Source organism: Callorhinchus milii, unplaced genomic scaffold (genome assembly GCF_018977255.1).
Source record: "Callorhinchus milii isolate IMCB2004 unplaced genomic scaffold, IMCB_Cmil_1.0 Scaffold2, whole genome shotgun sequence".
NCBI lineage: Eukaryota > Metazoa > Chordata > Chondrichthyes > Chimaeriformes > Callorhinchidae > Callorhinchus > Callorhinchus milii.
In genome coordinates, this window is record NW_024704743.1 from 2,947,247 (window position 1) to 2,967,611 (window position 20,365).

The 20,365-nt window shown below is 51.4% G+C and overlaps 2 protein-coding genes across 2 annotated transcripts in view; one reads left to right on the forward strand and one right to left on the reverse strand.

Moving 5' to 3' along the window:
- The window catches only part of LOC103172593 (collagen alpha-1(IX) chain-like), a 19,386-nt gene extending 11,743 nt beyond the window's left edge, over nt 1-7,643 (forward strand). Inside the window, 11 exon segments of the mRNA XM_042332557.1 lie at nt 313-366; nt 792-863; nt 1,326-1,361; nt 2,037-2,081; nt 2,607-2,639; nt 3,313-3,459; nt 4,064-4,118; nt 5,278-5,460; nt 6,314-6,391; nt 6,949-7,083; nt 7,086-7,643. Of these exon segments, the coding sequence (XP_042188491.1) occupies nt 313-366; nt 792-863; nt 1,326-1,361; nt 2,037-2,081; nt 2,607-2,639; nt 3,313-3,459; nt 4,064-4,118; nt 5,278-5,460; nt 6,314-6,391; nt 6,949-7,083; nt 7,086-7,162 (915 nt within the window). The 3' untranslated portion in view covers nt 7,163-7,643.
- Nucleotides 7,644-8,868: 1,225 nt separating this feature from the next.
- col22a1 (collagen, type XXII, alpha 1) overlaps nt 8,869-20,365 on the reverse strand; it is an 87,198-nt gene continuing 75,701 nt past the window's right edge. The window contains exons 52-63 of the mRNA XM_042332560.1: nt 20,190-20,234; nt 18,638-18,691; nt 18,198-18,251; nt 17,693-17,746; nt 15,626-15,697; nt 14,883-14,918; nt 13,558-13,602; nt 12,433-12,612; nt 12,225-12,291; nt 11,585-11,767; nt 9,860-9,937; nt 8,869-9,279 (exon numbers count right to left, since the gene is read on the reverse strand). Coding sequence (XP_042188494.1) covers nt 9,092-9,279; nt 9,860-9,937; nt 11,585-11,767; nt 12,225-12,291; nt 12,433-12,612; nt 13,558-13,602; nt 14,883-14,918; nt 15,626-15,697; nt 17,693-17,746; nt 18,198-18,251; nt 18,638-18,691; nt 20,190-20,234 — 1,056 coding nt within the window. The 3' untranslated portion in view covers nt 8,869-9,091. The remainder of the gene's footprint in view (nt 9,280-9,859; nt 9,938-11,584; nt 11,768-12,224; nt 12,292-12,432; nt 12,613-13,557; nt 13,603-14,882; nt 14,919-15,625; nt 15,698-17,692; nt 17,747-18,197; nt 18,252-18,637; nt 18,692-20,189; nt 20,235-20,365) is intronic.

Genomic DNA, 20,365 nt, shown 5'->3' on the forward strand with positions numbered 1-20,365 from the left:
CCAGACGGTGGGGGCAGAGAGGCTGAAGACGGGGCACATGGCATAGGCCGGAGCCTATTGAGTGGAGAGAGCGGGCAGGTCTGTGAAAGAAGGAAGTGTAGTGACTGTGTGCGTGCAGGCGGACATGGTAGCCCGTTTGCGCACAGAATTTGTGTGAAGAGGTTTGGTGGTTTGTCAGGGGAAAGAGTGTAGATTGCGATTAGGATGAATGTCTTATTGGAGGAGCAAATGGTCATCCATCTCAATGGTTCCTTTCAACTCACATCATTCCTGGCGTTGCTCCCAGACTGACATCTGTCTCTTTTTCTACAGGGAATTCCCGGAGAACAAGGTCTTATGGGGGTGCCCGGTCTGCCGGGCAGTTCTGTAAGTACAATAACCATCACTGCTCAGTTCTGGTCAGCCCACACCTGGAGTAACTATGTACAGCTCTGGTCAGCCCACACCTGGAGTAACTGTGTCCAGCTCTGGTCAGCCCACACCTGGAGTAACTACGACCAGCTCTGGTCAGCCCACACCTGGAGTAACTATGTCCAGCTCTGGTCAGCCCACACCTGGAGTAACTATGTCCAGCTCTGGTAGACCACACCTGGAGTAACTGTGTACAGCTATAGTCAACCCACATCTGGAGTAACTGAGTACCGCTCTGGTCATCCCACACCTGGAGTAACTGTGTACAACTGTGATCAGTCCACACCTGGAATACAGCGTCGTACCCGTAAATTATCCCCCAGAGCCTCCTGTGTAGCTGTTTTTGCTAACCAAGCGTGAAAATGTTTCCTGATCAACAGGGAGTGAAGGGCGATCGTGGGAGACAAGGGATTCAAGGGCCACTTGGTTTCCCCGGAAAGAAAGGAGAGAAGGTGAGACATGAGATTGGAGCCGTGCGATGGGTTAACCCCCACTCTGCATCACCCCACCCGCACCTCCCCCTCTACACCACTTTCCCCCCGCAATACCCCCGCCCCCCCCCCCGTTCTCTCCACCCCCACCACGACCCCTTGGCATCCCCCCCGGGGGTGTGGAGGGCACGGGCAGCACGCAGAAAGCCTGAGTTAGCCCAGCGGGACGGCAGGGGAGGCGGGTAGGAGGAGAGCGGAGAGACAAGAGGGCGCCAGGGTGTGAAGTCAATCCGTTGGGAGCCAGTGGAGCCTGGTGCGGACTGGGGCGGTGCGGTGCGGAGTTTGGTGTAGCTGAGGATGATACCCGGGGGGCGGGGGGGCAAACACAAGAGGCACCTCTCTCTTTCTCTCGCTCTCTACTGTATTCGATTTCTCTTCTCTTCAGAAACAGACTTGTTTTTCTCTTTCTTTGTTTCGATTCAGGGTCACACAGGCCCTGGAGGCCCCAAAGGAAATAAGGTAAAGGAAACCCCCCCAACCCCCCACCCCACCTCCCACCCCCTTGTGTTGTATTTTGGAGATCGGAGAAACACAGGAACAGGAGGAGGCCATTCAGCCCCTTGAGCTCGTTCTGTCATTGTAGTAGATCATGGCTGATCTATACCTCAGTACCAGTGTCCTTGCCGACAATCCCCCGAATAGCAGAGGTCATTCACTTGGCAGTGGTTTGTGGGCCCCTGGGAGAGAGAAACCCGCTTCTCTTTTCCAATAGCGCCACAGGATCGGTTTGACGGGATGGCACCTCTGACAATACTCCCCAGTCTCCGAGATAGAGCGTCAGTCGAACTGCGAGCTCAGAGTCCTGACGTGGGGCTTGAACCCACAACCTTCTGACTCAGAGGCGAGAGGATTACTGACTGACCCAGACCAACACTGGCTTAACAATGAGGGCGTGAAATTCGAAGACATGATAAAGGACTACTTCAAATGCAATGATGATGATGATTATTATTATTATTATTATTATTATTATTAGAATACATTAGAATATACAGCGATTCCAATTCTTTTGTTGATATATTGGGAATTCCGGAAATGAATCCTGCAATTTTGTTCAGGACACGGAAGCAAGGCAGGGGATTGTGAACTCCATCTGTGCCAAGGGCCTGACTCATTGCCTTTTGCTGTCCACAGGGAGATTCAGGTGTGAACGGGCTGCCCGGAGTAAACGGCGAACAGGTGAGTTACACGGAATGTCACTCCTCTCCCACTCCCCCATCCCCGTCCCCATCCCACAGAGAGCTGAGTTGGGCGAATCCACATCCCAGACAGCCACAGGAAGTGCCCCGTTTGATGAAGGTTGAGGTGAGAGTGGTCAACAGACACAATGCAACAACAACAAATGACATTTACACAGCGCCTTTCACGTCAGGAGGAGCCCCAAGTCGCTGGACAGTCAGGGTTTGCACCCAAGCTGGGGGTTGGGATCTGGAGGGCAGGGAGGGTAAGGGTAGGAGGATGACCGAAGGCGCAATCAAAGAAGAAGGAGGCAATTGCGGGATCGAGGTGAAGGGACTGTGGAGTTCCAAAGAGTGGAGGCAGAGAGTCTGAAGGCCTGACCGCTGATGGTGGGTTCCCCCAGCACTGTAGAGGGGTGTCAGTCTAGACTGTGAGCTCAAAGGTCCTAAATTGGGGCTTGTATCACCTACGATCTGTGTCAGTGACTCTCTTTAAATAAAAATCATTCTGTTTTTACATTTGAAGGGTATTCCCGGTGTTCAAGGCAAGACAGGAGAGGTTCGTATGGGAATGGAATGTCAGAATCGAGCCGCTCCCGCCCGCCCGCCCCTCCGTGACGGTCTCCAGTCCGGTTCCTGAGCCAGGAGGGTTCGCAGTATTCCAGGGCACTCACTGCTGATGACAGCACAGCCCGGCCCTGGCTCATCGGCAGGACCTGGAAGTGCCGACCAGTCACTGGGGGTGGGGAATCCTCCCACTCAGCTCCTGTTAACCCTGCAGCCAAAGGCCGATTTGCTCTTTTATCGGCTTCTCTAAGCCATCCCCCGGTAAACCAAACTCTCTGTTCCTCTATGCCATTGAGAACTCGACCACAAACGAGTAGGGTGGTCCTAGCCGCGTGACCAGCAGTGGGAAAGCTTGCCAGACAGTGCTCTGAAGGACAAGCCATGCATTTAGACTCCAGCAATTGCCCCAATGCGCACTATGGGGTCCCCAAGCCTTGGCTTTTGCCAACCTGCGCCTACTACTCTCTGGACTTAGGTGAGTAGGATGCATCCCTCTAGAGAGAGTGCGCATTCCGTTCCAATCGCAGGGAATTTCCATGCGTAGGTGGGGATGCATGGAATTCTCAATCTGTTTTTGGAGGCTCTTAAGCGCGGTGACGTGTTTCCTCATGTGTCAGAGACCCAGCTGAGCAAGTATAAAATGCACCCTGATGTTATCTGCCTAGGCGGGTGTGCCGGGAGACCACGGGGCCCCAGGGAAGCCAGGAGCCCGAGGACAGCCTGGGTTTGCGGGGCCAAGCGGCTTACCCGGATCTCGAGGGCCGGAGGGGGATCGTGGAATACCAGGGCTACCCGGGCCCTCTGGAAGCCCGGTGAGTGAACAAAGCCTGGAGTAAGCTCCAAGACGTTGTGTATAAATGTAGGTGTTGTGGAGTCCTGTAGTTTAGTGGTTGGAGCACTTGTCTCGCAAGCGAGAGGACCTGGATTTGATTCCTGGGCAGGTAAGTTTCCTTACTCTGCACGTCTCGGTTTACCCAGCAATCGGTAGGAACCCGCTTGATAGTTGATTGGTGGTTTGGAGGGGAATAATCCCTCCCAACCGCCCAAAAAGTAGAAACTGTTTCCTCTTGTGGGTGGGTTGGTAACCAGAGGACACAGGCGTAAGATAAATGGCAAAAGAACCAGACGAGGGGCAGACGAGGAGAATTTTTTTTACCCAAAGAATTGTTGCGGTCTGGAAGGCACTGCCTGAAAGGGCGGCGGAAGCAGATTCGATCGTAGTTTTCAAAAGGGAATTGGGTCCGTACTTGAAAAGGAAAAAAAATTGCAGGGCTATGGGGTTTGAGCGGAGGAGTGGGTCTGATTATTGGGTAGCTCTTTCTAAGAGCTGGGCACAGACACAATGGGCTGAATGGCCTCCTTCTGTGCTGCAAGAGACTGTGATTCTATGATTGATCATCTAAAGCCTCCCCACAGGGCAAGGAGCCGAGCGAGCAGAGGATCAGAGAGCTGTGTCTGAGCCTGATCCAAGGTCAGTGAATCATTTATTATAATAATAATTGATGCCTCACCTTTCTTTTTGGTCTGATGCATCACCAGGCTTAAGAATATCCAGCCCAGACGGAGAATTCCCTGCATCCTACCTACCCGTGGCGATTCCCAGTGTCTGGAATGGGAATACGCACTCTCTCCCCTTCGAGCGCCTTTAACAGCAAAACGTCTCATCTCGTTGCCGTCACATTGCTGTCTGAAAACATTTTGCCCACACTTATTCCAAAACTGTCTGGCAAACTTTCCCGCTGCTTGTCCAGCTAGGAACACCCTACCCGTTAGGACTTTGGTTTGCCGGGTTAACAGGAGCTGAGTGGGATGACCCCTTGCCCCAAGTGACTGGTCTGCCCTTCCAGGTCCTGGCGATGAGCCGGACTGGACTGCGCTGTTATCAGACTGGAATACTGCAGATCAGGAGTCCCGACACAGTGGTCTCCACTCCGCTGCTTCTGTTTGGCTGGTTCCGGCCTCCTGCTCATCCCTCGAATCTTCTGCTCCACCATCAGTGGCCAGGCACTACACCTTGCCTAGTCCGTTGCCCGTCTTCATATCCCAGCTGAAAACATTCCTCTTCCACCATGCTTGCAGTCATCTCCCTTTTCTCCCCGGCTCGGCATCAGGCTCTGACAGCGTTAAGCACTCCCGAGTCACTGCACCACATGAAGGGCACCGTGTAAGTGCACAGGAACAGGCGTCGGCCATTCAGCCCCTTGAGCCTCTTCCGCCATTTTACCAGATCATGGCTGATCTGTGCCTCTTATCCGGCTTTGCTCCATCTCCCTTGATACCCTGACCTAACATCTATCCATCTCAGTATTGAAGATGTGAAAGGATCCAGCATCCACAGCCTTTTGGGGATCAGAGTTCCAGATGTCCACTACCTTTTAGGTGGAAAAGTAGTGCCTGATTTCACTCCTAAATAGCCTAGGTCTGATTTTAGGATGTTGCCCCCTTGTCCTGGATTCCGCCTACCACCAAAGGAGATAATTTATCTGTAGCCGCCCTATCCAATCCCTATAGCATCTTAAACAGATCACCCCTCAACCTTCTGAACTCAAGGGATTAGAGACCAGGTTTGTGCAACCTGTCCTCAGAAGTGTCAGGGTAAACCTCAGTGCTGTGTGGCTTTCCTCTTTCAGAGTACATTGCACAGGTGGCGGACAGCCTGAGGCAGCCGACGGTGCCTGGAGAGCCGGGGCAACCGGGGTCCCAGGGGCTTCCGGGACCCTCTGGCCCCCCGGGATCTGCTGGCCTCCCGGGGCCCATGGGCCGGCCGGGCATCAAAGGTCACCATGGTTTCCACGGCAAGCCCGGCAGCAAAGGTAAGACTCAACAAAACTGCGGCCGAAAGGGCCATCGATAAGAGGATGCAAGGATTAGTATTTTTTTATTTAGGGCCCGAACTCAAATGGCGGCCATTTTGCCTCACAATTCAAGGTTGCCTCAGCATCGTCACAATCAAACCCGTTCTCTGGGTAGAGACGGAGGAACCGAGGCCCATGGGAAGAGGCAAGAGGTTGATGAGGGTTCTGAAAGGATTTGATATGGTGGATATCGAGTCCTGTGAAGTGGAGTGCTGCAGCTCCACAACAGCTTGCATTTACGTAGCACCTTTCACGTGGGGTAGAGTCCCGGAGCTCTCGGTGGTTCGAGCACTCGCCTCGCACGTGAGAGGACCTGGGTTTGATTCCCATAGAGGGCGACATGTTGGGCAAGATTCCTTACTCCACACGCCTCTGTTTAGCGAGCAGTTGGTCGATTGGTAGGTCGCTTTAACGGGAGTAACAATCCCATCAAAAAAGAAATTGAAATAATAATCATTTGGTCACTCAATTCATGACTTGGGTTTGGAGGGTTAACAGGAGCTGAGTGGGAGGATTCCCCGCCCCCAGTGACTGGTCTGCCCTTCCAGGTCCTGCCGATGGGTCAGGGTGGGCTGCGCTGTCAACAGCAGTGCCCTGGAATACTGCGGACCTGCCTGGCTCAGAAACCAGACAAGAGGCCATCTCGCAGAGGGAGAGGGGAACAGAGGGGGTGTGGAAGAGGGAGATAGAAGGGTGTAGGAGAGGGGAACAGAGGGGTGAAGGAGGTGAGAGCGCGGACGACGGAGCCAGAGTGTTGTGTTAATATTGCCTGGCCAAGGAACCCTTTGATGTCTGACTTTGTGTGTGACAGGGGCGAGAGGTGACAAGGGAGATAAGGGACATGACGGGATTGGTCTGCGGGGGTTGGAAGGCTCGCCAGGACCTCGAGGTAATGCGAGTGACACGGGGGGGGCCTTCTCTCCTCCCTGCCCCGCAAACATCTCCCAGCGCGCTCATTTCCCGTTTGGTCAGCTAAACACGCACATACAGGCAAACACACACATACAGGCAAACACGCACATACAGGCAAACACACACACACACACACATATCCACAGGTGCGCACACATACAAGCATGTACATAGACACACACAGGCAACCCACGTACACCAGCACACACATACACAGAGACATATAGACGCGCACACATACAGGCATATACACAGACACACACATAGGCATATATAAATATGTATATACACAGCCACATACACACACATAAACAGACATACACACAGGCACATACACACGTACATATAGTCATGTACACAGACACACACACACAGGCACACAGACACAGTTTACCCGAGGTCCATTCTGTCCACTTGGGTGGATGATAAAGATGCCGTGACCACGATTACACAGTCACTACACTGGACATTGAAGCGCTTTGAGATGCCTCGCTGAGTGTTACGCTCTCTCGCCTCTCTCTCCCACCCACACAGGCGAGGCTGGCTTGCCCGGAATCGGCAAGGATGGGCGGAATGGCTTCCCAGGGGAGCCTGGTTTAGTGGGCGAGCCGGGACCACCTGGGCAGCCGGGGCTTCGGGGGTTCCCTGGCATTTGTGACGCCACCGACTGCTTGGGCCCCCTCACCTGTACATGGGCATGGGTCTGAGCAAGAAGTCCAGCAGCATGAAGGGACCATCAAAGAAATGAGGCAGAGGCAGAAAGACAGGCAGCTGGCGTTCCCCATCCAGGCCTCACGTGGAGCGAAACAGCGCAGCCTCTTCACACAGACCCCCACCGTCACCCCAGTCCAGGACACTGGTTCAACCCAACACACGGAAGGGAGGAGTGGGGGGGGGTTTGGGTGGAGCCGGCTGGACTGACCAGCCGACTGACCGACTGACTGACCCGACAGCGGTGTGCGGGACATCTTGTTTGGAAAGGCTTGTAGAGGACACTGCCGAGCTGAAGGCAGGGGCCAAACACCCAACCGCAGTCACCGTATATAAGTTAACTTCATTTGTGGGTATACAGCGTTTTCGTGTTTCCCCGGGAACTTTGTTTGCTTGTTCTTGTCTTTCTGTGCGACCTCCGAATTCACTGTCTCCCCCTCCCCTCCTTTACCCCACTCTCACGTTTCATTGAACGGATTCCCCTTTCCTTCGCACCCCACTCCTTCTCACCCCCCCCCCCCCCCCCCCAGTGTGATATAAAATCATAGAATATTACATACAGCACAAAAGGCCATTCAGCCCATCACGCCTGTGCCGGTTCTTTGGAAGAACTACCCAATCAGTCCCACCTCCCTCTATGGTATGATCGTACCGTTTTCCTTTGCCTCTTTTAATAATAATAATAATAATCCTTGCATCGCGTCTTTGAGACATCTCGAATCGCTTCACAGAATATTACCGTAAACTGAATGGACTGTTTATTTTGGGGGGCGAAACGCGTCAGCCAATTGCACACAGCAAATATACCACAAAACAGTCGTGGATTGAGTGACCAAATTATTATTGTATATTTTGTTTGGAACATCAACTATGATTAAAAAAAAAAGAACCGCAAACACATCACGATAAATATCTCTTTTTTTTTCTTCAAATGCGATGGTCAGTTATTCTGTTTAAAAGGCGGTGTTGGTCTATCTGAAACGTCAATCTGCCCGAGTCAAGAGATTTAGTGTCTGGTTTCCCTTTTACCTTTTTTTAAGATTAAAATTATCCTCAGAACTTTAATGTTTCTGCCTTTGTGATAGATGTTCGCCTCTTTTTTGCCCCTGATTTAACGGACGGGGGATTGGAACAGGTAACAGGGAGGAGCAGAGGATACTCCGTTTGGGTGGGGGTTGAGGGGGGGTGGGGGGGGGGGCGTTGAAGGGAGTTAGCTGAGTGTTGTGGTGGGGGGTGGTTGGGGGGGTGGTTGAGGGGTGTTTTGGTGAAGGGTTTGAGGGGGTAGTTCAGGAGGTATCGAGGGTGGTCGGGGTGGAGGGGGTGAGGGGGAGAGGTTGAGGGGGTGTGTGAGCGTGGGGTAGTTGAAAGGGGGTGATCGAGGGGGGGATTGGTTGTGGAGGGGTCGAAGATGGGGGGGGTGGCCGAGAGGGGTTTGAGGAGGGGTTTGTTCAGTGGGCGGGGGGGTCGAGGTAGGTTGAGTGGGGTGGCTGTGGGGGATGGGGTCAATGGGGTGATCGATGGGGGAGTTCAGAGGGGTTTGAGGACTGGTTGATTCATGGGGGCGGGGGGGGTCGAGGTGGGGAGTGGTCGAGGGGGTTTGAGGAGGGGTTTGTTCGGGTGGGGGGGGGGGTTGAGGTAGGGTTGGTTGAGGGGGTGGTTGAGGGAGGGTGGGGTGTCGAGGAGGGGGTGTGGTTGAGGGAGGGTTGAGTGGGGGGTCATTGAGGGGGGGCTGTTGGTGTGGGGGGTTTTGAGGAAGTGTTTGAGGGTGGGGGGGTGGTCGATGTGGGTGTGGTGCTGTTGAGGGGTGGGGTACGAGGGGCAAACACCGTCCTTGCTTAAATTGGGTGGCAATGGGCTCAAAGCTAAGACCATGAGAAATTTCTGGCTTCCTCAGACAGTGATGGCGGCTGTCACTGTCACGCGCGCACAGACCGTGTCACCATGTTGGACCTGATGTCCTGTGAGCTCAAGGCCCCTTCTGGTTGGACGGCCGGCCGGCCAGGCTGGCGTAGTAAACGCACTGAGACAGATCGCACAGCCCGTTCCTCCCGGGGGGACCCTCGGGGCCCTGCGGCCCAGCGCTTCCCGGCTCTCCTTGTGGACCCGGCGTTCCCGGAATTCCGTCCGTCCCGTAGCCTGGCATTCCCGGGGCGCCTAGAAACGACAACAACCACAACAGACTGCACTTACGCGGCAATTTTTATGTCGAGAGCACGTCCCGAAGCCCTGGAATCGTCAGGGATTGGACCTGAGCTGTGGGGGTTGGGACCAGGAGGGTGGAGGAACAGGGAGGGTAGGGGTAGGACAACCAAGTGTTCTTATAATTTGACTCAATAATAATAATAATAATAATAATGATCGCATGCGATACAGCGCTACATCACATCGGGAGCACATCACAAAGCGCTTCGTAGCAGGTGATCGTAAGCACCGTCAAAAAAGAAGGTCTTCAGGCGGGATTTGAAAGTGGGGAGGGGGGTGGCAAGGCAGAGGAAAGTGGGGAGGGAGGGGGCAAGGCAGAGGAATTGAGGGAGAGAGTGCTAGAGGTTCGGGGCGTGTGGCTGAAGGCACGGCCACCCATGGTGGAGCGGAGGGCACGAGGGTACAGACCGAGGCCTGAGCCAACCGAGCGAAGGGTGGAACCGGACGAGCGGAGGCAGCGGGTGGTGGAGTGGGGGTGGGAAAGCAGATCGGAGAGGCAGGGGCATGAAGGGATTTGAAGAGTCGGGCTTACCCGCTAGACCGGTGGCTCCCGCTTCTCCACGTTGCCCGATGCCAGCCTCGCCTCTCTCTCCCGTTTCCCCTCTCTCGCCTGAACGTGGAAAGGAAGCATTTTAGCTGACTGTCCAAGGTAATAATCCTCGCACCTGGTCCAGCACCAGCAATGTCAAAATGCGCCTCAACAGATCACCACCGTCAATAATAATAATAATAACATTAACGTTTGACATTTGGCCCTATCGCATCATCAAACTGTCTCAAAGCCCTTCGCAGGATTTACTGTAAAGTGGTGTTGAAAGTGTGTATTTTGTGGGTGAAACATGGCAGTCGGTTAGCGCACAGCAGTGTCCCACGAACAGCCATGGAGTGACTGACCAATTTTATTTGGGGGATTGTTGACCAAGAAACCGGGAGGGAGAAACCCCTCTTCTTGAATAGTGCCGCGGGATCTTTAACATCCGCCTGAACAGGCAGACTCGGTTTAATATCTCATCGGAATAGAAAGCTATCTCCACTAATCAGGGAGTCAGTGACTGGAGGACACAGATATATGCCGGTCGCAAGAAAAGGGAAAGGAGAGCTATGCGGGGAGGTGGACTGGCTCCGAGGTGAAATGCCTGGCAATGGAGCGTCAGAATCGAGCCAGCCTCTGTGTGCGGTATGAGTAGTCCGGATCCTGAGCCAGGCGGGTCCGTGGTACTCCAGCCTGGATCATCGGCAGGACCTGGAAGGGCAGACCAGTCAATGGGGTGAGGAGTCATCCCACTCAGCTCCCGTTAACCCTGCAGCCAAAGCCCTAACGGGTAGGATGGTCAGTAGCCGGACAAGCAGCCGGAAAGCTTCCCGGACAATAATATCAATGGCTTTAGCTGATTAGACTCCAGCAGTTACCCCACACTCTGGAGTCCACGAGCCTTGGCTCTTGCCAACCTGGGCCTCATACTTTCCGTAATTAGGTAAAGCAGGAAGTGTCTGTCCCTCCAGGGAGAGAGAGTGCATATTCCATTCCAACAATCTATCTCTGGGATTTCAATGTGTAGGTGGAATTCTCAGTTTAGTTTAACTCTTAAGCACAGTGATGGGTTTCCACATGTGTCAGACACCCGGCTGACCAAAAAAGGAAAAACGTTTTCACACAGAGAATTTTTTGGGGATGTGTTAACTCCCTGACAAGTAAGGTGGTGGAAGCAAAGTCCGTTATGGGTTTCGAGAGGGAGGTAGAAGGGTATATGAAGGATAGAGGCTTGAAGTGGTGTGAGGATAGGGCCAGGGCAATGGGCCTGAATGGACAGCTCGTTCTGAGAGAGAGGGCAGACTCGAAGGGCCGAATAGCTGCCTTCTGTGCTGGGAATCTCTATAATTCCATTAATGGGCAGGACACTGGGAGAGAGAAACTCTTCTCTTTTCCAATAGTGCCGTGGAACAGGCAGACTGGATCTTGGTCTAATGTCTCATCCATAGGGCGGCACCTCCAACCAGGCAACATCCCACCCCCCACACTCACCCTAGAGCTGCATTGGAGCGTCAGCTTAGACTATGTGATTCCAAGACCCGATGTGAGGGCTCAAACCCTCAACCTTCTAACTCAGAGACAAGAGCGATACCACTGAGCCCAGCGGACACTTTGAGCGGGGGATGATGCAGTCAATGTAACTGAAGGTTGGTCTGCCGAGGGTGGGCAAGGGACCTGGATCAGGACGGAGGGAGAGGAACGTTCCACAGCAATATTGATTCTTACCTTTCGGGCCCATTGGCCCCCGCTGGCCCTCAGCTCCCGGGATGCCGGGCTGGCCGAGATCTCCGGGAGCGCCAGGCCTGCCAGGGAAGCCTTCTTTCCCCGGAACACCAGGAAGCCCGGGCTTCCCAGGGGCGGCCTTCACTCTCACGTGCTGGAACTGAGACACCAGGTCAGCCAAGCGCACTGCCAGGAGAGGCACAAGATGTGGAGGTTTCAGGTTGTGTAGAAAAACGCAAACTTTTTTCAGAATTCCTCACATTTGACACAGCGCCTTTCGCATCATGAGGGCCGCCTCAAAGCGCCTCCCAGAGTATTCTGCACAGTGCAGAGAGAGAGAGAGAGTGAGAGAGAGAGAGTGAGGGAGGGAGTGAGTGTAACCGACTAAACCGGGCTCAACCTCAAACCTCAAATGTTCCTGTCATTGAGGGGCGATGATGCGATTGAGATGTTTAGCGAACAGTTTGCCGAAGCCGGCCCCGGTCTCTCAGACACCACCTCGGTCTCACTGAAGCTCTCCTGGGAGACGCTTCTCTTCAAACCTACAGACACGCCCCCACGCCACCCTCCCCACACACGCAGGACTTGTCACGAGCTTCAATTATTGGGGTAAAAAAAAAACCCACACACGCACACGACTTACAGTCGAGCTGCTTTGAGAGCTCTTCTCGAATGAGTTTCCTCAGTTGTTCCAGCGAAGGCGTCTCACCCTGGAGAAAAAGCAAAATGTCTGATTGGGGTGTGAGGGGCTGAACATTGGGGGAGTGGAAATCTGGAACTCTCTCTCCCCAAATACTCCTTGCATTTGATACAGTGCCAGTGCCGACACCAATCGTGGAGCTGCTCCTCACCTTCGGCCCTGGGAATCCCGGCGTTCCCGGTGGGCCTGCCACCCCGGACACACCGCTCTCTCCGGGAGGTCCCACCGGGCCCAGCAGCCCCCTGTGTCCTTTGATGCCCGGAAGCCCATGGTCGCCTTCTTGACCTTTCTCCCCCTGAGGTCCTCTTTCACCATTGAGCCCTTGATAACCCTAAAGGTAAAGAAAAAAAATCCAGTTTGGAAATAAACAACAACAACATTACATTTGTTGCAATTACCCAGTGCCCTTCACGCGGGACATCTCGGAGCGCTTGACATTGGTGGAGCCTGACCCTGAGTCGGGGGGATGGTGGGGCGTGACCGTACGCACGGACAAAGAGGAAGGACTTCAAGTGTGATCTGAAGTCGAGCAAAGAAGAGGCAGCTGAAGGGATTGGGGCCATAGTGGCTGAAAGCATGGCTGCCGATGGTAGAGCGAAGGGGACAAGGGACGTGCCAGAGGACGGAGCCAACCGAGCGGAGGATTGGCAGAGGAGTGGGATACGAGCAGATCAGGGAGGTCGGACGGTTAAGTACAGAGAGGGAGGGTAAAGAACAACTTCCTGGTGTCTGTCCTGTACTCAAAATCTGCAGGATGCGAAATCCGGGGTGAAACCAGGGCGTGGAGTCGGGGTGACCCCAAAATTCCACCTTCGTCTTGAGCGAAAATCTTTAAATTTCTTACAATGGCAACAGTGGTATCCAAAGGCTCAATGTTGCTCCCTATCGGAGCTAAATGATCCTGCAATTGTTTGTAAAGTGTAAACCGGGGATCCTAGAAACTTATCATAATAATACTAATCCTCGCATTAGTATTTTTGTATTTTTGTGCGAAATGTCTCATCCGAAGTTTCAGTTTAACGTCTCATCCGAAGGACAGCGCCTCCAACAATGCAGTGCTCCCGCCAGCACTGCACCGGAGCGAAGGCCTGGACTGTGAGCTCAGAGTCTCAATGTGGAGGCTTGAACCCACGATCTCCTGTCTCAGAGGCAAGCGTGTCACTGATCCACAGGCTAACACACACATTAGTGACAAGAACAACAGTGTAAGCCGCCTCGGCTGAGGCCGGAATACCTCAATCAATATTCTGTCCATCTTCCCCAAAGCAGCACTTACCCTCTCTCCTTTGGCCCCAGCCTCTCCTGATTTCCCAACAGGACCCTACACAAAAGAGGAAAAGGTATTCCTGATTCCAATCCGTCTTTATTCTTGGTCAGCAAAAACACGCAGACATTCATCACCACGCTTAAGAATATCCAAACCAAACGGAGAATACACATCCGTTCTTGTGCATGGAATGTATTTCCCTTTGTCTACTATGGAGTAGGAACCTTTCTCCCCAGGGGGTTCCACTCTGTTCACTTGATCCCAGAGAGTGTTAGGTGCAGGTTAGCAAGAGCCAAGGCTTGGGGACCCCAGAGTGTGCGTTGCGGTGACCGCTGGAGTCTAACCAGCCAGGACCACCCTACCCGTTAGGGCTTTGGCTTGCAGGGTTAACAGGAGCTGAATTTTCTCTTTGACTGTGCCTTCAGCTCCCCTCTCGACTCTCTACCCCCTCCTCGCTCCCTCCCTTCCCTCCCCTCACCATTTCCCCCCTGCTCGGGTCCTGACCCAACTGTACAGCGCCTTGGGATGTCCTCCCGACGTGAAAGGCGCTCAATAAATGGAATCTTGTTGTTGTTGTCTTGTTGTTGTTGAGTGGGAGGATTTCCTGCCCCAATGAGCTGGTCTGCCATTGAGCCAGGCTGGCTGTGCTGTCAGCAGCAGTGTGTGGAACCGAACTATAGACCATCACAGAGCAGCCAATTTGCACACAGCAACATCCCACAGACAGCCATGGAGTGAGTGACCAATTTTTTCTGAGGGATTGTTGACCAGGAGAGAGAAACTCACTTCTCTTTTCCAATAACGCCACAGGATCTTTAACGTCCAGTTGAACAGGTACAGGCAGGGCCTTGATTTAACATCTCATCCGAAGGACGGCGCCTCTGATAAGACACAGCTCCCCGCACTGGAGCGACAGCCTGGACTGTGAGCTCAAAGTGCGACGTGGAGCTTGAACCCACAAGCTTCTGACTCAGAGGCAAGGATAGACTGATTGGTATATAATAATCCTTGCACTTGAGATAGCACTTTTCACATCGTCTATATGTCTCAAAGCGCTTCACAGTATATACTATAAAGTGAATTGAATGTATATTTTGTGGGCAAAACGCGGCAGCCAATTGCACACAACAGAGTCCCAGAAACAGTCGTGGATTGACTGACCAAATTATTATTGTTTTTTTTGAGCGATTAACGACGAACAACAGGGCCGTGTGGAGTAAGAAAACTTGCCCAACATTTCACCCTGCCGGGAATAAAACCCAGGTCTCTCACTTCTCAGGCAAGTCTAAGCTACAGGATTCCATGCCATATAAAGAGTGATGTGTGCCACTCACCTGCTTGCCTGGACTGCCTGTTTCTCCTGACAGGCCCTGGTTGTAAAGAGGATGAGAATCAGGGTTTATGACACAGTAACTGGAGCTCATTTACTCTAAGGAGCCTGTGGCTCACATCCCTATCATTTAACCCCACCGCTCAGGCTCCAAATCCCACTGCTGGCCTCTGCCCAGCTTTGAGACCTTAGTTGTTAAAGTGCTAATATCCCCTGAGAATTCTTCAACTGTCCATCTCTCTCTCTCCTTCTCTCTCTGTCTCTACCCTAGACTCCAGGATCACTGTTGTCCTGACTTATTGCCTGTCATAGATCAAGCCCTGGACGGGCTCTAACTCTCTCCAGTTGACCGTTGACAAGACTGAAGCCTTCCTGCTTGGTTCCCGTCAGCAACTCGTCACCTCAGGCACCGACAGCATCATTCTACACGGATTCACACTCCACCTCACGCAGTCGGTGCCTCGTTCAATTCATAAATCCAACATCCGTGCTCTGACCCTCTCAGCTTCACCCCACCTCCAAAACATTGCCCATCTTGGCCATTACCTCTCCCCTCGGGTGACCGAGACCCTCCTCCATATTTTTACCACGTCCAGGCTTGACTGTGCCAACTGCCTGCTAACCCAATAAAGGGCCTTATATAAATGCAAGATGTTGTCGATAATTAACCACACACGGACATACATTTCCCCCTGTCTAACCACACGCTGACCATACGGTTAGGAGATGAGGAGTGATGGCTCTTACCCGAGAGCCCTGGGGACCCTGCACTCCGGGAAAACCAGGATCTCCATTTGTTCCTTTTGAGCCCTTTAGACCCTGTAATTGAAGAAGAATTGACATCAAGACGTCAACATATAAATAAAGCTGAAATGGCTCTTTGTGGGTTAATACTGTATTAGCCCTTGATATAGTGCCTCTGAGGTTGAAACTTCCCCAAGTGCTTTAAGGGATTATCCTGTAAAGTGAATTGACTGTATATTGAGTGAGAGAATCCTGGCGCGATCTCTGAATTATTATTGTAATTATTATCTGCTTTACCCTTGACCTTGAGAATGCGTCCATAAATAGCTACTTAATTTGCACGGGATTTTACTGACATTATTGTCCGTGACGGATTAGAACTGGGAATATTGTGACATAAATCCAATTGTTGTGGTTTAGTGCGAAGAATGTCAAGGAATTGGGAGAAATGAAGAATTCTTTTGGCAGCACTCGCATCTCTGAGTCAGAAGATTGTGCGTTCAAGCCCCACCTCAGGAATCTGAGCTCACAGTCCAGGCTGACGCTTTTGTGTCAGCGCTGGGGGAGCCCTGCATTTGTTCGGATGAGATGTTAAACCCGCGGCGCTATTGGAAAAGAGAAGGGAGTTTCTCTCTCCCGATGTCCTGGACGACAATCCTAAAGATAAAATTGGTCACTCACTCCATGGCTGTTTGTGGGTGGTTGCTGCACGCAAGTTGGCGACTGTGTTTGCCGACAAAACACACAGTCACTACAGTTTACAGTATATCCTGTGAAGCTCTTTGCGACGTGCTCCTGACGTGATAGACTGTATTATAACTTCACCTTGTACCACACAGGGCATGTTCATTACTCTAGATAATGAAGGACACCTGGCTCCGATAGTTCTCACTGCCACACGTCTCTTTTGAAGTTTGTTTAAGAACTGCTCGACCAAACTTTACAAGTCTCTCAGCCGCTAATGAGCGGTTTACGAGCGTCAGGCATCTGTAGTGAACTCGAGGTTTAATGCACCGTGCACTCCATTAGTGGTGCACAAATCAGGTCCAGGGAGGAGGGGGTTGGGATCTCAGAGCCGGGCTGAGATGCGAATAACCTGAGAGGTCCTGAACGTTCCACATTCCCTACTGATTGGGCTCTTTCAGCCCCATCACTCCCACCATTTCTCTGCACTCCAGATTTTTATTGATAATAATAATAATCCTCGCATTTGGTATAGGGCCTTATCACGTTGGAAGGATGTCTCAAAGCGCTTCATAGGATTTATTGCGAAATTAAGTGACTGTATATTTATATAGGCAAACGCGGGAGCACAATTGCACACAGCAACATCCCACAAACAGCCATGGAGTGAGTGACCAATTTTATCTGAGGGATTGTCGGCCAGGACACCAGGAGAAAGAAACTCCCTTCTCTTCTCCAATAGCACTGCAAGATCTTTAACGTCCACCTGAACAGTCACAGGTGGGTCTAGATTCGAACCCAGGACCTCCAGGTTCCCCAGTGCAGCGCTGCTCCCAGCCAAGTCACTCTCTGCTCAGTGCTGGGAGGTATTTAATTATGATAATAATACTTGCATTTGATATGGTGTCCTATCAGATCATTGGGATGTCTCAAAGCGCTTCACAGGATATACTGTAAAGCGGATTGCCTATATATTTTGTGCACAACAACCTTCCACAAACAGCCTTGAAGTGATTGACCAATTTTACTTGGGGGATTATTGGCCAGCAAAAACACCCTCCTCTTTTCTAATAGTGCTGCGGGGCTTTTGATGTCTACCTGAACAGGCAGGTGGGACTTCTCATCTGAAGGACGGCACCTCCGACAATGCAGTACCCCCCTCCTCCAGCACTGTGTTGGAGCGTCAGCTCAGACAATGTGATTCCAAGCTCCGACGTTGGTGTTGCACCAACAACCTTCTGACTCAAGAGGTGAGATGCAACCATGCACCAGGTTGGCACACCGACTGGAAAGTGATCTGTCAATTGAACTGCCAATTGACTAACAACCGGGTTTCTATTTACCGCTAGGTTTCGCCCTGCCCAGGACTCGCCAAAGCAGACTCACCTGTAACCCCTCGACGCCAGGCTTCCCTTGGGGACCGAGCGGGCCAGTTTTTCCCTGTGGAGAAGAGGCAGAGGTCACTTTCGGAGGAGAACATTTTTATTATTCACATTTTCTATTATTTCTCGGATGGAAATATGGCAAAATTTGCCTTTGCAGAGATAGCAACACTGTGGGTCGAGTTTGTCCTATTTCTTAACATTTTTTTTAACAAGAAATGGGTTATTATTGAAGGGATATTTCTTTATTTACAATATTTTTTTGAACCATGAAGCAAACATAATACCAACAACTTAACAACGCTAACAGGAGATTTATTTTCGCTGATTTTCTTAAGATCGAGGGTAAATAGTTTTTTTTTTATCTCAATCTTCCAAATACCTTACATTTTAATCATCTGGGTGTCTGATACACACAGAAACTGTAAGCAGTCATATCCAATCTCCAAGTGCTGTATCCACCCCCCTATCCACGTGTTCTGTCCCCCCCACATGCTCTGCCCACTTACCTGATCACCTCTCAATCCTGGAGGACCTGGTGTTCCTGGCGGGCCTTGTTCACCCTACAAAACACAAGAGGAGAGGTGAGGGCTCCTGACACAAGCAACCAATTGCGTACGGTAGTGTCTCGCAAACAGTAGTGGATTGAGTTACCAATTTTTTTTCCTTTTAGAAGGATTATTACCTCTCGGAAAGCGATCTGCCAATTGACTAACAACCCGGTTCCTATTTACTGCTGGGTACACAGAGGCGTGTGGAGTAAGGATACTTGCCTAAGATTTTGCTCCGCCCGGGAATTGAAATAGGGTCCTCTCACTTGCAAGGTGAGCGCACTAACCACTAGGCTACAGGACTTCACAATATCTATATAACTTGGTATGGAGCATGTAAACTACGCAGAAAATCTCAACTCCACTCCAGGACATTGTCCCTCTATTTGGTAACTTACGTCTTTCCCCGGCTTCCCTGATTGCCCTGGTGGGCCCATGGTTCCATGTTCTCCCTATAAAAGCAAAACAGACCAATCGGAGAGGATCTTGCAGGGTCTCACGGTGAAAGGTGAGAGCAGAAACTAGCATTTGAATTAACATTTTATCAAGTCGAAACATATCAAAGCGCTTCACAGTTAATTACAGTCAAACCTGTCTTCAGCAACCGCTCAGGGGACCTGGGCCAAAGTGGCCTTTATATCAGGGGTGACCTCCAGGTAAGGATTCATTGGTGTGCGAACCGGGCTGTTCCAGGTTGGTTGTTAACAGGGAGTGATTGCTGAATGGTGGTGGTTGCTTGAACAGCTTGTTTGACTGTATTGTCAAACATGCACAAATGAGGCAGACAGTCTTGTGCTTAGCTCCGTCCCACAAACAGCCACTAAGTGAGTAACCAATTTTCTGGGAAATTGTCGGCCAGAACACTTGGGAGAGAGAAACTCCTTATTTCCAACAGCGCTGCTTTAAAGTCCACCTGAAAAGGCACAGATAAGCTCTTGAAGGAGGATCATGGACAGAATTGGGCAAACGGCCTTCTTCTGTGCTATATATTTCTAGGTTCTATGGTGCTATGAACATGAGGGCTCAGGTTCAGGGGTGAAAGCCAATCTCAGGGCAGATGACTATCTTTACAGAAAAGGCAATGAGCAGTTGGAGAGTGTTACCAGGAAGCTGAGATTAGAAGGTTGAGGTGTGATCTGATTGAGGTATTATTAAAATAATAAAGGGATTCGATAGGATGGATATAGAGAAACTATTTCCCCTGGTAGTTGGGGGGAATCCAGACCAAGGGGGCATCATTTTAAAATTAGAGCTAGGCCATTCAGGAGTGAGATTAGGAGGCAATTTTTCACCCAAAGGCTAGTGGAAATCTGGAACCCTCTCCCCAAAAGGCTGTGGATGCTGAATCCAGTCACATCTTCAAGACTGAGATGGATAGATTAGGTCAGGATATTAAGGGATACGGGGCAAGGGTGTGTAATTGATCTTAAGGTACAGATTAGCCATGACCTTATAGAATGGTGGAATGGGCTTGAGGGGCTCAATGGCCTACTCCTGTTTCTATGTTTCTATACATGGTGGTAGCCAGTACAATGGCCTGGATGGTGTTGTTGGGAAGACTCTGAAATCGACAACAACAAATTGCATTTATAAAGCGCTTTTCACATCAGGAGGACATCCCAAGGCGCTGGACAATAAGGGGTTTGCTCCCGAGCTCGGGGTTGGGATAGAGGACATGGGAGGTGAAGGGTAAGATGACTATCGACATGGTCGAAAAGAAGGACTTGAGATGGGCCTTGAAGGAGGCAAGGAAGGCAGGGCAGGGGATGTGGAGTAGGCCGATGCCTGCATAGCGGAGGAAGCAGGCAGGTTGGTGAAGTTCAAATGAGATCAAATTAAGCCAAAGGACCTTCTACACCCAAATCTCTCTTGTGAATGGGTGATCCAGTTTGCGAATGTTCACACAGTTTAACCGAGTAATGTAAGCTGCCTCTTACTTCTAATACTTACTCTGGGTCCTGGTGGGCCAATATCACCCCGGGGCCCCTTGAAACCCTGTTAGAAGAGAAAATAAATGAGTTGGAATCAATACAGAATCTTACAACAATACAATGTTACACTGCAGTAGATTACACTGGATGCCTTTCACATCGGTAACGCTTCAAAGTGCCCAACGTTTTGCCCTG